Source organism: Cervus elaphus, chromosome 12 (genome assembly GCF_910594005.1).
Source record: "Cervus elaphus chromosome 12, mCerEla1.1, whole genome shotgun sequence".
Classification (NCBI taxonomy): domain Eukaryota; kingdom Metazoa; phylum Chordata; class Mammalia; order Artiodactyla; family Cervidae; genus Cervus; species Cervus elaphus.
The window spans coordinates 15,735,563-15,752,230 of record NC_057826.1 but is presented as its reverse complement, the minus strand read 5'-3'; the positions used below and the strand labels follow the sequence as shown (position 1 = coordinate 15,752,230).

The window sequence follows — 16,668 nt, the reverse complement described above, 5'->3', positions numbered from 1 at the left end:
TGCTTTATTTTAAAATATAATTAGTTATTATGGCCTGTCTTGTCATTTGTTGGGGCAGAGATGGCTTTGGGGGTAGGAATGGGAAGGAAGGGTGGGGGGTCCATACCATGAGATGTTGTCATCGAGTGGGTCATTATTTTTTAAGTTTTTTTTATTGGAGGATAATTCCTTTACAGAACTTTGTTGTTTTCTGTCAAACCTCCACATGAGTCAGCCATAGGTATACATACATCCCCTCCCTTTTGAACCTCCCTCCCATCTCCCTCCCCATCCCACCCCTCTAGGTTGACACAGAGCCCCTGAGTTTCCTGAGACATACAGGAAATTCTCGTTGGCTGCCTATTTTACATATGGTAATGTGAGTTTCCATGTTACTCTGTCTATACATCTCACTTGCTCCTCCCCTCTCCCCATGTCCATAAGTCTGTTCTCTATGTCTGCTTCTCCATTGCTGCCCTGTAAATTCTTCAGTACCATTTTCTAGGTTCCATATATGTGCACTAGAATATCTTATTTCTCTTTCTCACTCAGTTCACTCTGTATAATAGGTTCTATGTTCATCTACCTCATCAGAACTGACTCAAATGTGTACCTTTTTATGGCTGGGTAATATTCCACTCTGGATGTGTACCGTGACTTCTTTATCCATTCATCTGTTGATGCACATCTAGGCTGCTTCCATGTTCTAGCTATTGTAAATAGTGCTCCAATGAACAATGGGATACATGTGTCTTTTTCAACCCTGACTTCCTCAGGGTATATATATGCCTAGAAGTGGGATTGCTGGGTCATATGGTAATTTTATTCCTAGTTTCCTAAAGAATCTTCTTACCGTCTTCCATAGTGGCTGTATCAATTTACATTCCCACCAACAGTGCAAGAGCCTTCCCTTTTCTCTACACCCTGTCCAGCATTTATTGTTTGTAGACATCTTAATGATGGCCATTCTGACCAGTGTGAGGTAATATCTCATTGTGGTTTTGATTTGCATTTCTCTAATAATCAGTGAGGTTGCGTATATTTTCATGTGTTTGTTAGACATCTGTATGTCTTCTTTGGAGAAATGTCTGTTTAGGTCTTTTCCCCCCTCGTGGGTTCTTTTTAAGATGAGGCTGCAGAGGTTACACCTGGCCTATTTGGGGACTGCAACTCAGTGCCTAAAATGTGGCTGGGACTGCTTTCCATACAGTGTCCACACGAGGACAGTTCACCGAGTGCGCCTGCTGCCAAGAGCCCACTAGTCTCTGGCTGTATCTCCAAGGGTGGCTGGAATGTCTGCTCTACAAGCACAGCAATCATGCAGCAGATTGTCTGGGCCGGAATCCAGTTTTGTTTTCTGCAGTTCTGGATTGTTCCCCTCCCTGTCACTCTTCCCTTTGTAATGCATTTACCTTATGGGCGTTACAAGAATGGGCTGAAGTCATCACTTTCCTGGACATTTCTTCTCTAGCGAGCTAACTATGTCTGGGGCACTCTGACACCCTATCTGCCAGCAATCCTTAGGCCAACAAACAACACTAGGATTCCACTTTAAATCACTTGGGAAGGGAGCCAAGCCTGGGCTGTTAGAGAAACCTAATAGCCAGAGTATCAGCCAGATACCACGGATCTATTTTTCTAGGTGGGGACATGAGGCCTGGAATTGCTACAACCACTTTCGGTACCATGAAGGAAGCCAGCCTGTGGATGAAGCCAGCACAGGAGGGCGGAGTCAAAAGAACGCCAGAGAAATGGAGCTGAATCCTGGTCAAACCATTCCTGAAGCCCACAATCCTCTTTCCAGTTTCATCAGCCAATGTCATCGTTATTGCTTCAGCTCGTTTAGGGAAGATTTTGTTCCTTCCACCTAAAGAGCCTTAGCTGATTGAGGATGCCCTTCACAAGCCCCTGCTCCCTTCCCATCTCCTGCCTTTCACTTCCGAACGTCCCCATCTGCAGTTAGTGAGCTTAGTCCTCCCACAAGACTAAGTGCTGCTCCATCTGCCCTAAATACTGCCTCACATATTCAGACACACGAGCTCTGTGATTCAACTCAGATCCCACCTCCTCAGAGAGGCTTTTCCCAGTGATCTATGTTGTGCACTCCCTCCCCTTCCGAATCACAGTACCTGGTTATCTAGAGTTCTCATCACTGCCTGGAGTGTTCTTCCTGGTGTGGGCTTGTTGACAGTCTGTTTCTTGACTACAGGGACATTGCCTGGCTCATTCATTTTTCCTTCCCAAGTGTCCGGCATGGAGTAAGTGTTCAATAAACACTCGCTGAAGTAGTGAATGGGTTCTCGCCTCTGCACAGTGTGTGTGAGGGTCCGGCCAGTGTGGAGGTGCTCAGGGCTGTGTCTGGATGGCAGCCGTCTGCTCCAGGGCCTTGTCCTTGGGCCCCAGGCTCTCTTCATGGTCATGCAGCTGTTTCTTCCATGTTGTCTGGTTCTGCTTTCTCAAGAACCTGCTGCTTCTTTGCAAAGAAAACAAGAGAGGGTTCTGGCTGTTCAGCTGTGTGCTCAGAATTTGGAAGGTGGGGATAGAGATGAGGAAGATTTGACTTCATGAGAAATGAACAAGAGACTAAAGGCAGCCATGTTTGCCTGGGTCTTTTGCTGTCCTCCTCATTATGGCGTATTTGATCTGCAGAAAGCTGGGATCTTCCTCTGGTAGGCCTCAGAGGAGGGCAGGAGCACTCTGGGCTTAGGGGAGGCCAAAGTACCAGGAATGATCAGAGCAGAAGGTTCCTCTATTTATTACAAGTCTCATTACACAAATACAGGTAACTGGAAGGTCTAAAAATAGCCCAGACCCTTCCAACCCTGATCCACCTGTAGGCGCAAGGAAGGGGCCATGCTCACTGGCTGGGGAGCCCTTCTTAGAAGAACTGCTTGTCCCATGGATGGTTCAGGATCATGGGTCTGGCAGCAGAGAGAAACCCAACCTGGATGGACAACCACTCAAAGCCGCCCTTGGTGGCAATGCTCTGGGCAAAGTAGCAGCTTGAAGTTTCACAGTTTGCGTCTTCCAACCATACAAGTCAAGTCAACAGTTTAAAAAAAAATGAAAAAAGGAGAAGGCTGGAAAAGTAGTGCTGGAAGAGGCTGTGGGTGGGGGAAGGATACACAGTGGACTTCAGATATACTGGCAGTTCCTTAATTTGGACAGAGGTACAGTATTCTAAAATGATTCTTTCAGTCAGTGGCTCAGTCATGTCCAACTCTTTGTGACCCCATGAGCCACAGCACGCCAGGTTTCCCTGTCCATCACCAACTCCCGGAGTCTTCCCAAACCCATGTCCATTGTGTCCATGATGCCATCCAACCATCTCATCCTCTGTCGTCCCCTTCTCCTCCTGCCCTCAATCTTTCCCAGCATCAGGGTCTTTTCAAATGAGTCAGCTCTTCACATCAGGTGGCCAAAGTATTGGAGTTTCAGCTTCAGCATCAGTCCTTCCAATGAACACCCAGGAATGATATTCTTTACGATGGACTGGTTGGATCTCTTTGCAGTCCAAGGGACTCTCAAGAGTCTTCTCCAACACCACAGATCAAAAGCATCAATTCTTCAGCGTTCAACTTTCTTTATAGTCCAACTCTCACATCCATACATGACTACTGGAAAAACAATAGCCTTAACTAGATGGACCTTTGTTTACAAAGTAATGTCTCCGCTTTTTAATATGCTATCTGGGTTGGTCAAAACTTTCCTTCCAAGGAGTAAGCGTCTTTTAATTTCATGGCTGCAATCACCATCTGCAGTGATTTTGGAGCCCAGAAAAATAAAGTCAGTCACTGTTTCCCCATCTACTTGCCATGACGTGATGGGACCAGATGCCATGATCTTTGTTTTTCTGAATGTTGAGCTTTAAGCCAACTTTTTCACTCTCCTCTTTCACTTTCATCAAGACGCTCTTTGGTTCCTCTTCACTTTCTGCCATAAGGGTGGTGTCATCTGCATATCTGAGGCTATTGATATTTCTCCCGGCAATCTTGATTCCCGCCTGTGCTTCTTCCAGCCCAGCATTTCTCATGATGTATTCTGCATATAAGTTAAATAAGCAGGGTGACAATATACAGCCTAGACCTACTCCTTTTCCTATTTGGAACCAGTCTGCTGTTCTATGTCCAGTTCTAACTGTTGCTTCCTGACCTGCATACAGATTTCTCAAGAGGCAGGTCAGGTGGTATGGTATTCCTATCTCTTTCAGAATTTTCCACAGTTTATTGTGATCCACAAAGTCAAAGGCTTTGGCATAGTCAATAATGCAGAAATAGATGATTTTCTGGAACTCTCTTGCTTTTTCGATGATCCAGTGGATGTTGGCAATTTGATCTCTGCCTTTTCTAAAACCATCTTGAACATCTGGAAGTTCATGTATTGCTGAAGCCTGGCTTGGAGAATTTGATTCTTTACATACATTTCAATGGCACTGACTTTCTGTATGCACGTAATATGTTAAAAATTTTTTAATTAAAGAAAAAAAACCCCCAAATGTGAAAGGCTAAAAGTGGATGATGGAGCAGAAATGAAACTGAGGAGCACAGAGAAGGAAGAGGTGAGCGAAGGCGGGAAGTGACATCTTGGACATGGTGATGTTGGCCTCAGTTTCTCTTCTTCTGTCTGGATCCTGGTTCTGCTTCTAGGTGCCGGAGCCCCACTAGCATGCCCAGGATCGAGATACCTTAAATACAGACAGACAGGATTAGTGGCTGACACAAGCACCATGCTTTCTTATATTGCTTGTATAAGGCTTGTCCTTAGGGTTGGGACGGCTCCTGTGGGAGTTCCAGAGTCACTGGATACTTACTTGCTACCATGAGGGGTGCCATGACACCAATCGTGGGAGCCGCAGTCCCAAATACAAACAACTCACAGAGGAAGTGCCCCATTGCGAGGAAGAAGGTCCAGAGAGTGATGTAGTAGAGCCTACAGGGGAGCAGACAGAAACGGGACTGTAGGTACAGCTTATTCAGTGCAGAGGAAGTAGTCAGACTTGAAACACACAAATCAAAACCCAGGACATGACTATGGCTAAAGAAAAAGGAGACTTGGTCCTGCGAAAGACCTGGCTGCTGCTGCTAAGTTGCATTAGTTGTGTCCAACTCTGTGAGACCTCACAGCTGGCAGTGCTAGATCACATCAAATTTATTCACCTCTAGGGCAAAACCGAAGCCTTCGACTGCTAAATTGAGAGAAGAATGACCCAGCCATCCAGAGTGGCTTTACAAGTCTTAGCCAGGTGGTGAAGCCAGTGATAGCAGAGTCTGGAGTATGGCAATCCTAGGTAGTGTAGACAATTTTGGATCAATCACACTTATGTATTTTACTTACTCCAACTGACTTGACACTAGTCCAAGCCCGCTTTGCATGTGTCTGGCCACGGGCTGGTCAGTGCTCATCTGATGGATGCCACCGAATGAAGGGCATGAATGTGGAATGGGTAGCAGAGGCCTTTCTGGGACTTTTAGATGATTTTGCAACATGGGCTGCATCTTAAGATACTTTGCATCTTAACCTAGCAAAATGGTCAGATGGAGGACACAGTGACAACCTCACAGGAAGAGAACTTGTTCCTCAGTTTTGACAAGGAGGTGGAGAAGACAGAAGTTATAGGAAGATGGACCACTTTGATAGCTGGTATCTTCTTTAACTAAGAAATTTAAAAATTATGAAATACTTCAAACATACAAAAAATCATTCATAATAGAATTTAACCCTATACAACCAATACCCTACTCCATCAAATCTCAGTATCTTGACATTTTTGCTTCAGATACTTTTTTCCTAAGAAATAAAATATTACAGATTTCAGCTAAAGCTTCCTGGATGTCTTTTTTCTTTCAAATGAAAGTTGGCTTATTTAGAGAAATACCAATTAAATAGGCAGAATGCAGACTATTTCAGACAGTGAGAAGAGCTGGGAATTGATTTCAAGTTTCTGGTTAGGGAGGGAATATATTCAGAGAGCATATCAGAAGCACATGGATAAAAAATCCAGGCTTTAAATAAAAGCTGGAAATAGAAGTCAGCATTTCCAGCTGTCCTGTGTTGGGTAAAGGGGTAATGAATGGGTAAGAGAGGTAAAGGTAAGTCTCAGCTGTCCCTGTTCATCCCCAAAGCACAACAAACAAAAGATACACCCCTTCTACTTGTAATTCTTCATCATGGTAAAGGTCGTTAAAATGATTATGCAGTCCTTACTCCCTCCTAGTCACCCTGAGAGAAAACACAGATACACGAGTCTCATTTTATACATGAAGGGACTGAGATGCAGAGAAGGTCTATGATAAACTTGCTGCTTCAAAGCTATTACCAGTAGAAATGAGACCAGAGCCTATTTTCCAGTTTTCATTCTTGGGCCTCAGTGTTTCCACTAAACCACGCTGCTTCCAAAAATACACGTCAATCTAGAACAAGTAGTCCATAGTTTCAGGTTCAAAAATACGAAAAAATAAAGCTGGAGAGATCACTGTGCTAATAGCCCTCAAATCCCACTTGTCCTAGTCTTCTCAGTTTAAATGAACTGAGTCTGTAATACGCAGATCTACAGAATCAGCAACAAAAATCACTGCTTCCCAGGGCTACTAGGAGGAGACTTAATCAATGTCATGTGGAAGCATCTGGTATAATAAGAGGGGCTCAATAAATATCACCATCTCCTCTCTTGCCCAGATGCTGAGTCTGGCTAACATAAAAGTATTATGGTATGAAGTTCTTTTGGTGGCCTTACCTCGGGACCTGAGCAAACTTTCCAGCCTGATTGTGGTGATGATTGGTGTTGGGAAGAAAGCTTGAGTCCCCTCCAGTGGCCAGTTCCGATTACAACACTATCTAGCCCAGGGGCTGAGACTGCCTGCAATTGTTCCACACTAGTCTGTATGATGGAGAAGGAAATGGCAACCCACTTCAGCATTCTTCCGTAAAGAATCCCGTGGACAGAGGAACCTGGTGGGCTGCTGTCCATAGGGTCCCACAGAGTCGGATACGACTGAAGCAACTTAGCAGGCATGCATGCATTGGATAAGGAAATGGAAACCCACTCCATTACTCTTGCCTGAGAATCCCAGGGACAGAGGAGCCTGGTGGGCTGCCCTCTATGGGATCTCACAGAGTTGGAAACGACTGAAGTGACGTAGCAGCAGCAGCAGCAGTATGTATGAGGGGCTTCCCAGGTAGCAAAGAGGTAAACAATCCGCCTGCCAATGTAGGAGCTCAAGAGATATAGGTTTGATCCTACCCTGGGTCAGGAAGATCCCCTGGAGTAGGAAATGGCAGCCCGCTCCAGTATTCTTGCCTGGAAAATACCACTGACAGAGGAGCCTGGTGGCTACCGTCCATGGGGTCGCAAAGAGTTGGACAGGACTGTGCACGCACACATGCACACAGTCTGTGTGAGTCCTCTGAAGAGGCAGAATAAAGAGGAGTGCTCAGTTCTCTGTGACCCTCACTTCATGACTCTGTGTAAACACACAGCCGTTTACTGGTGGGCTCATGACATCATGGATCGTGATTTCTGTTCATCCCTGCCTCTCAAGGAGGAATGTGAGTATAGGCATGTCATGGCCTCTCTAAAAAGAGTAAGCACACCACCTCTTTAGAAGAAGAAAGGCTGACTCATTAGGAAAGAAGTAGAGGGATATGATGCAGGCCACTGATCACAACATAACCAGTCTGCTGTGTCCATTTCAAAGAACTGTTAAGCTTTAAAGACCTTTAGGCCTGTGATGTTTTCTAGCCCTGGAAGGAATGGTACCTAGTAATCTTTAATCTTCACATCCTAGGTTACTGTATCAAATTATAGGCCATATGATGGAATCACAGTCCATCATAACTGCTTCTTGATCCTGGGCATTTATTAGAATCAACTGAAGAAATTTTACCAAATTACCCAGACCTGGATACCAGATAATTTAAATCATATACTCTGGAGATGGGCCCAGGAACCCCTGGTACTTTCTAAAGCCTTGCCTTATTGATTTTAATGTACTGGCATTGATAAACAAGTCTCCGAGGGAGGAACACAATGGCTCTGCTTAGCACCCATTGCCAACACAGGGAGATGCTGTTCCCTCCCTTACATACGTTTTGTTGTGAATGTCGATGGCGCAGAGGCAGCGAACCACTGATGAGAGCAGCGTCCAGATTCCATAGGTCCGAGCTTGCAGGCCATTCACTGTGCAGAAGAAAAAATCAGGAGTGTTGAGAAGGGTGGGTCAGGGTTCCCTCCAAACTCCTCCAACTTCACTGGAGGAGTCAGAGAGCTGAGCCTCCGATCCCCTTGGCTGGGCAAAGTACAGGCTCTGATGTTGCATGTGGGAACTAGAAGGAATGGAAAGAATTCCGGAAGAAGAACTGGTTCAGCTCCTCTTCCAACGCCTACAGTTGGGCGGGCGAGTTCCAAGAGTAGAAACCCAACAAACAGCCCACTTGGGCAGTACCTCCTGGGTTAGTGGTTTATGGCTCTGCCTGGAAGCTGCTCTGGTATTGGTGAAGCAAGTGAGTCTGAATCAGGGTAAGTGTAGGGGAACATAGTGGAGAGCGGTCTGTCAATACAAGATGCCTAGGAGGTCAGCAGACTTTCAGTGAGGCTGATGCAGGAGAGAACGCAGAAATACTGAGCCCTGTCTAGACACCCACATCTGGTCTTTAAGAAACCCAGGTCCCTGGATCTCCTGAATTCAGATTTATATTATGTGAATGAAGCCCTCACTAGCCTGGTTTCCTGTGTGTGTGGGAAGGGAACAAAGTACTGGTGTTAGCTAGGGCCTCTCTGCTCTTGCTAGCTTCATTCTGGCACTACTGTGTTAAATTTCTTGTCCAGAGAGCTTAAATCAGAGTCCATCATAACAGTGCTTCTTGACCCCGGACATATATTAGAATCAACTGAAGAAATTTTATCAAATTACCAAGACCTGGATACCAGATCAGTGAAATCGTATACTCTGGAGGTAGGCCAAAACCCCCCTGGTATTTTCAAAAGCCTTGCCTTGTTGATTTTAATGTACCGGCATTGATCTACGGTGAAAAGCAAAGATACTTCCTTTGCTGGTCTCCTGAGCAAGAGAAATTTTGAGGGACAAGATTCACAACCGAAATGTCTTTCAGGATTTTCCTTTATGGATTTTTCAGCCTTTGGAAAACCAGACAGCAACACCAAATTCATAACCCCAAAGATCTTTAGATGGTAGTCATTTTGAGAAAAAAATCCCATATTCCAAACTAATATTTAACGGTTAGTCCTGGAGTGAAGTGAAGTCAGCCAGTCATGTCCAACTCTTTGCAACCCCATGGGCTGTAGCCTACTAGGCTCCTCGGTCCGCGGGATTTTCGAGGCAAGAATCTTGGAGTGGGTTGCCATTTCCTTCTCCAGGGGATCTTCTTGACTCAGGGATCGAACCCAGGTCTCCTGCATTGTAGGCACACGCTTTACCGTCTGAGCCACCAGGGAAGTCAGTCCTGGAGGGCTATATACTTTTTTTCTTTTTACACTCTTTATAAAGCATTTTGATAGCTCTTCTGATGGAAAGATAGGAAATTTCTCTATTCTACTTATATATATCTCACTAAGGGTGAGATATACAAATGGAGTATCTTAGTAATCCTAACCAGAGTAGGCATCAAGTAAAATTCTTCTACTGGATGCTCCAGGGTCCTGCTATCACCAGCAAAGTACCAGGAGGTCCCAAGGGACCTATTTCCGGGCTGTATGTGCATGCATGCATGCATGCACAAGCTAACAAACGCACTTCTGCTCAGCTATATGCTCTTCGGCAAATCACATCACAAAACCCCTGGACTTTTCTGTCAAAGGGCTAGGTGAGATGACCTCTAAAAATCTGTGAATCTATAGAGTTCGTGGACCACCTGAGGACAGCACTGGAGGGTGAAAAGTGGAATTCTTCCACCCACTTTTCCAGGTTCTCTAAGCCTACTGTGCTTGAGCTTTGTTCAAAGTGAGGCTTAGCCTATTTACTTTCATTTTATACCCAGATGTTGCAGAAAAATGAGCTAGGTCAGAGCCTAAATCTGGGTTACCTATAAATGTGACATAGAATTGTCGCTACTATGAAATGGTGCTGCAGCTCAAGCCACCCCACATATCAGAGCAAGGAAGCACACACTGAAATGTGCAACCACTCTCTACAGAGAGACTTAGGACACTGGGGAAAGCCATCAGGGGCCTGCGGAAGTTCACTTTGGGAAACCAACCTGGAGGGATTTTGGATATCTTTTCAGGGTCTGTGTCATGGTTTGAGAAGACCTTGGATTAGTAATTCTCCATATGCAATGTAGGGTATAAACGATATGCTCCATAACCTGATTTCTGAAAGAAGCTAATAGGAAAACCTTCTTCATAGTTTCCTCATCAGGCATCAGAGTCACCAAGGAACTCATTTCCTCACTTGTCCTTGTAATGGTATTTGTACAGACCAGCTGCCGAGGGCAGTGTAAAATGAAGGGAAAGGTGTTCAGAGAAGCCTGAGGGGAGAAAGGACCAAATGTTATCCACCATGTCTGTTCCTCTAGTGCCTTAGGCTTGTTAGCTTAGGCAGCATCAGAATCACCCTGGAAGGTTCCAAAAAGAACTTCCTGTGACCCATCCAGGGGGTGAAATGTTCAGTCATTAGGTCTGGAGAGGGAAATGGCCTCCTGTGCTTTGTTAGGTTTTAGTTTTTCACAGTTATTGTGATGTACACCCAAGTTTGGGGACCACCATTTAAGCCATTCCCACAAAGGATGGAGGTGTTTGCTTTCTTACCCTGGTCTGGCTTGCCGGTATAAAGCTTTTCATAGAGAAAGGTGTGGTCTCGGAAGCTCTGTAGCGAGTTCCCTGCGGCTACGATGGATACCATCACCAGCCAGCTTCGTAACACGTTCAGGAATCGGCTCATGGCTCCCCTCCAACCTGAGAGGGCTTTTTGCCTTGGAAACAAAAGCAAAGGGCAGGACACAGTACTTTAAACAGATGATTAATGTGCTTCAACCATAAGCTCTGCAGTTAACCTGTGCCCCACTGATGAGGGCTGTACTCATCTTACTTCATCAGTCATTTCATAAACTCTTCTCCCAAATACCTGAGGCTCATCTATCTCCATGCACCCTTCATAGGGCTGGCACACTGCCTTTGAATATCTACCTTAAATCAAAGTGTGCTGACCAGAGTAAAAAGTTCAATAATGCAGTGGGCGGAAATGACAAACCCCAGTGGGAAAATGGAAAGAAAGGAAACAGAAGAGAGGGAAGTGACCAAACCTCACTATAAATAAATAAAATGGACTTTGGTGTAAGACTTACAGAAATTCGTCTTGATATTTCATCATACTAATAGTGGTGAGTCAACAGTATACTCTGAAATAAGTAGCCCCATGCTTACATTTATCTAAGGAATTTTTCCAAAATAGTAGCCTAAATCAGAACTCTCTTCTCTTGGCTAGAATTAGTTCCCTGAGATCTTTACTTGTAACCTGGTGTTTCATGTCAACCTTTTGTACTGCAAGTAGCTCAAAGGTGATTATAAATCTACTTATAGATACCTGCCTGGCTACTGGTGACCTATCCTTCCAAGCACAGACAAGCCTTCTATGTCTGAGTGGCATGTATGGTTTAAGGGCATTATTTACATGCTTTAACTTTTCTATACTTTGGTTTTCAGGGACATCATGCTTCATAAATTAGGAGAACAAAATAAAAGTTACAAATTAATAAATTGTTGTGACTTGTGAAATAATAAGAAAATTAGATGGAGAAGGAAACAGCAATATTGCAGAAGAATCTACAGTTATTGAGTATCTGTATATGCCAAGCACCTATCATATATTATCTCATTTAATCCTTAAACAAGGTTGGGAGACACTGTTAATATTTCCACTTTATAGATGAGGGATGGCATAGAGATGTTAAGCGACTTGCTTAAGGTTACACAGTCTATGGATGAAACAGTAGAGAGAAAAAGTATGGTGTATTGGTCTCTAAGATGTCTCACTGAGCATATTTTGATGAAGTTTCCATTTCTGTGAGAGATAAGCAAACCATAGCCACCTGTCTTCAAGTGGTATAGAAAATACCATCGGGCTATGTACGTTTTCTTTAAAAAACTGAACAAAATGTTAAATCATCCCTTGCTGAGCACAGATTTCAATCATCTTGGTTTAAATAAAAACCATATAGATAAAAATCTAATCATGGAATTGCTTCTTCTCATCTTTGTTATGTGACCCATGGTTTATCGATTGTCTGGTTAATATCTTGAGCCTTAAGTGGCGAAAAATTATCAGGTTTCCTTTGTCATTTTGACAGTGGGCCTTTTGGCATGGTCCTACATTACTCAGCTGAAACAAATACTAAAGTCAGTAAAGGCAGAAGTGTGATGCACCAAAAAACACAGCAAGTTCCAGAGATAGAAGGGTCAGTGGATGAACCCCTCAGTGCAAATGGGTTACAAAAGCTGGACTCTGTCAAAGTCCAGAGAGAATGAAGCTCTAACGGAATCACAAACAGTTACAGCATGGGCCAAGATACACACACTCCACTTCCCCGACCATATTGTTTTCTCACCGTGCCTCACTAGGAGACTTAAGCTCTCAGGGTCAGAAAAGCTGTATGAATGACCTCCCTCTTTGAGAAAACTTATGACCATTTCACAGAAATTATCAGAAACTCCAGAAGATAGATGATGAAGGCAGAGCCAGAGCACTCTTCCAAACTGCTCTGCCAGCCCCTCAGCACGACTTCCTCAAAGCTTTTGAGGGCCTGTGAGAGTATCCAACATCTGTTCTCAAAATTTACCCAGGCCCAGGCCAGCAAAGGTGTGGTGGTTTACTAGAGTCGGGAGAGAGAGTTTCCTTTCCTGGTCTCACTTTTCAGTAGCTGTGTGACCGTGGGCAAGTAATTTACACTTTACAGCTTAGGTTTCCTTACCTGCAAAATGGAGATTCAAATGACCTATTCCAAGAGTTATTATAAGCATTACTTTAGAAAGCAAAGGTACCTCTCATTGTGCCAGGCTCCGAGTGGACCCCATTCGTTCATCGATTCACTCGTTCTGTACCTACCAAGCTTTCTTCATTTTCCCAGCTCCCTCTTCTCTTGGTCTCTGAAATCTCTTTTACCCCACAAGGTTGCCTCCCGGGTATCTTCCTTCTGCCCCATCTCCATTGCTTCAGGCTGTGCGGATCCTCTCCATTAGAAGCCACACAGACACCCACCTCTCCCCACCCCGCCGACATTCACCCTACCTGGCGAGAGCACTCTCAGCTCAGGAGTAGCAGCAGAAGTAGCAGCAGCAAAGGTACCGCCCCAGCACAGCTCCAGACCTGAGTCTACCTGAGCCACTTGTCCCCGCCCCCACTCTCAGCCCGGCTCCAGGATTGGTTTGTTGCCATCAGTCCTCGTTCTGATTGGCTGTTTAGGTTATGCTCGAGCAGGCGATGGGGCGTGAAGCCCTTTACTGCCAATCAGCGGTTGCCGCTCCACAAACCTCACTCCCAGCACACCGCCCTTGCAGTGAACCTTCCTGTTGAGCACAGCGAAACAACTCCACGTTCGGAGTCAATCTTTTTGCGGCGGAGGGGGAAAGAGCGGGAAAAGGAAGTCCAGACTTCCGTGGAGAGCAGAGCCCTGTGCCCACTTGGCGCGGCGATGACGACAATTGTACGTGCCTGAAGCCAAGCGTCCTCCGCGCCCGGGCGCGGGCGCCTGCGCAGTGGATCCGAGCGGGCGGTTGCTGGTTGGTTGTTGTAGTAACGGGGGAAGCCGCCTTCGGCTGCGGCCTTGAGCCCGGCTGGGGAAGGAGGAGGGAGGTAGGCGCAGAGCGCTCTCTGTCCCCGCCTGCCCGCCCCGAGCGATGGGAAGATGAAACAGGTAAAGGCCTGCGCCCGCGCCCTCCTCCCCGGAAAGAGGGGCGCCCCCGAGTCCGGGCGGGCGCTGGCCCTTGCACTTCCCTCTCCTTGTCCGGGAACAGCTGTTGGCTTCCGGGCGCGCTGGGCTGTATCGCAGCGGCTGCGGCTCCCCGCGTCGTTTCCGTGGGGAGCATCTGAGGACCTCCCTGGGATGGGCTGAGCCATGGGTGGATCTGAGAGCCTGATCCCTGTAGGGAGAGGACACTCCTCGGGCCAGTGCCCTCAACCTTCCGATCGCCCTGTCTGTTCCTGCCCAGTTCGCAGCCTAGGACAGGTTGGCATCCCTTCGTCGCTTGGAAGTTTAGTTTCTTTTGTATGAATTTAAGGGACTTCCTAACATTTTGGGAAATCCTGAGAAATCCTGTCTGGGATACTCGGAAGGAAAGCCTTGAGATTGTTCCATACTGCCCATTTCGCTGAACATGTGTAGGGGATCCTTGTAGGAACTGGCTTTCCTCGCCCCCTATTTAGGCTATCACATGTGTTAACACATAGAAAAATAAGGTTTGGAAACATTGAATGGTAATCTTTGAGTAATAGGATTATGGTCATTCAAACATTTTCTTATCTGTTATTTCTAGTTCATCCTCAAATACAATGAAATGTACTTTATTAAAGTATTTTAATTAGAAATAGGCTAATTTTAATTTCTATTTGATATTCGGATCATAGTTTGTGATTTTCAGTAAGGGAAAATAATTTTTGAGAGCTTTTGAAAGGACAGTTTCCCCTGCCCCCTCCAGCTATTTATAACCTTGATTCAGCAGAATATATTCATTTTTTGCTTGTATTTATTTCAGTGGAATCATGATCTTATTTTACCTATGCTTGTCATAGAGTCTAGAGAAATATTTGGAAGGATCTTAAAACTTGGGTTTTTCATTTTAGCTCATATCAGGTTTTGCTAGCAAGGAACCTATGTTTTAGACAATCAGCCACGTTATCTCAGATTTTCCTAAAAGTTAAGTAAGCCTATCATTTTGGTGCACATTAGATTTAGTATGTAAAAGAAACACAAGAAACTTAATAGCTGCTCTTCAAATACACAGGACAGATAGTATGTTAAAAAAAAAAAATCTCGATCATTGTGCCATATGTGAGGCACTATGAAAAAAGGTAAGCTTCTAGAGGCTGAATCCTGTTTAGATAAATATCCGTTTTAATTACATCAAAGATCACCATCAATAATGAACAAAAAGACAGCTGTGTTATGTTTCAGATCTTTTGTCTCTCTTGCAGGAATCTGTGCCACCCAAATTGTTTGATCCAGTGAATGTGCAAGGAAAGGTCTCTGAGGCCCCCGTCTGCTGACTGCATGACAAACTCTAAAGGAAATGCCAGTCGTGATGGCCCGGGACCTGGAGGAAACAGCATCATCCTCAGAGGATGAGGAGGTGGTAAGCCAGGAGTAAGTAATAGCAAGCCTGCTTTTGACCCTTTGCCTTCAGGTTGGAAGATAGTTCTCTTTTATTTTACTCCTATCCTCTTTTACCAATATCCTTCCTTTGGTGTTATCTGACTCTGGTTTTAGCCTCCATACATGGTCTAATTTGGGATCTTTTTTTGGTGTGACCATCAGCTATGTGAATGAGATAAGGCTCTGTTTCTGGGCTCATGAGTATCAGCCCTAGATGGTACAGGTAGTAGCTTTTAATCAAGTTTTGATCAGAGCTCCTTACATAGGATATTTTGAAATTTTTAGATACCTAAGAAAAGTAGGTCTCCCAACTCTGTGACATTGGTTATTTTCTCCAAAGCCTTTAGGATGATAGAGTGATGATAATAATAAGTTGTTTGAGTAAGTGTGGGACAGGCCATTAGAATTCTGAGGCCTGTGCTGTCTATTGAGACACATGGCTTTTTCAAGTTCTTTTAGATGAGTCAGGTTTCTTAATTGCTGGATTCTCACAAGAATATAAATGAAGATAGTGCTAAGTGTAGCTGCTATAGGTGATGGTAAGGGCTTTAACTGCCTTATCCCATTTAACAGTAACAACTGAAGATGTTATTATTTCCACTTAATTAAGCTCAGCCCCACAGATATCAAAGAACTTCCTTAGGGACGCATAGAGATTAAGTGATAGGTTGAGACTTAGACCTAGATTTCCACGATTTTGCAACTCTTAGATATTTTGCCCCCTTTAATATATTATATGACACAGAGAGCAAAGAGAGAATCTGACTTAAAGATAAGATTAGTTTAAGGTTCTATGTAAGTCCACTAGGATTCATGTGCTATGTCATCTGAAAAGTGGGGATAGTATCTGCCAGGCTGAATCAAGTAGAATAATGTGTCTAAAATTACCTTTAAATTATAAAGTGCCATACAAGTGTTAAGGCATTATTCTTGCTGGATTTAATATTGATTTTAAAGTATATTTCTTATAATACAGCAGAAGATTATATTGTTTAATTAGAAAAAATTACTGAAGCATTAGTAAAGCTTTGGGGAAAGGCTTTTCATCACTGTCAGGTCATAGAAAATAATAGAGATTTGTTATTATTAATGTATTTGGGTCATTCTCATTCAGGATAATTAAATGGATAATTCCCTCTGGGCACTTTGCCTTTTTGTGACTTTTTCTGTGTGCTGCCTCAGCCATTTCTCCAAAATTTTAACTTCTTCTGCAGGCATCCGTCTTTCTGATTCAAGATCTTCTTTTACTTCGTGACTGTCCTTTTTATTAGTGGGCTTATAGGTTGGGCCCAATAAGTATTAGATTGAACTGTATGAAATTCCTATTTAGGTAAGTCAAAGATGGTCAAAATATTGAGAACTTTAGATGAC

The 16,668-nt window shown here is 44.4% G+C and overlaps 2 protein-coding genes across 15 annotated transcripts in view; one reads left to right on the top strand and one right to left on the bottom strand.

The window, feature by feature from the left end:
• Window positions 1–4,424: 4,424 nt before the first annotated feature.
• Window positions 4,425–13,357, bottom strand: LOC122705457 (ergosterol biosynthetic protein 28 homolog). Its single transcript, XM_043920856.1, has 5 exons — window positions 13,218–13,357; window positions 10,742–10,905; window positions 8,065–8,155; window positions 4,790–4,908; window positions 4,425–4,663 (listed from the first exon to the last, which is right to left on the bottom strand). Exons 2-5 carry the CDS (start codon window positions 10,872–10,874, stop codon window positions 4,584–4,586), a joined length of 423 nt encoding a protein of 140 aa, XP_043776791.1. The 5' UTR covers window positions 10,875–10,905; window positions 13,218–13,357; the 3' UTR covers window positions 4,425–4,583.
• A 47-nt stretch (window positions 13,358–13,404) lies between these two features.
• TTLL5 (tubulin tyrosine ligase like 5) overlaps window positions 13,405–16,668 on the top strand; it is a 307,882-nt gene continuing 304,618 nt past the window's right edge. For 6 of the 14 annotated variants that reach the window (XM_043920814.1, XM_043920811.1, XM_043920812.1 and 3 more), the window contains exons 1-2: window positions 13,665–13,842; window positions 15,120–15,288. In XM_043920814.1, coding sequence (XP_043776749.1) covers window positions 15,215–15,288 — 74 coding nt within the window. In that variant the 5' untranslated portion in view covers window positions 13,665–13,842; window positions 15,120–15,214. Of the gene's footprint in view, window positions 13,633–13,664; window positions 13,843–15,119; window positions 15,289–16,668 lie in introns of those variants that run through there. The other 8 variants (XM_043920816.1, XM_043920808.1, XM_043920809.1 and 5 more) reach the window with 4 other exon arrangements.

Bases quoted from the DNA above. Each gene is read 5' to 3' on its own strand.
- LOC122705457 (XM_043920856.1), bottom strand. From the start codon at position 10,874: ATGAGCCGATTCCTGAACGTGTTACGAAGCTGGCTGGTGATGGTATCC. The intron at 4,909-8,064 runs GTATGTAAGGGA...GCTCCCCTGTAG, and splicing joins ATCGACATTCACAACAAAAC to GCTCTACTACATCACTCTCT. The intron at 4,664-4,789 runs GTAAGTATCCAG...TCTGTATTTAAG, and splicing joins GGCACCCCTCATGGTAGCAA to GTATCTCGATCCTGGGCATG.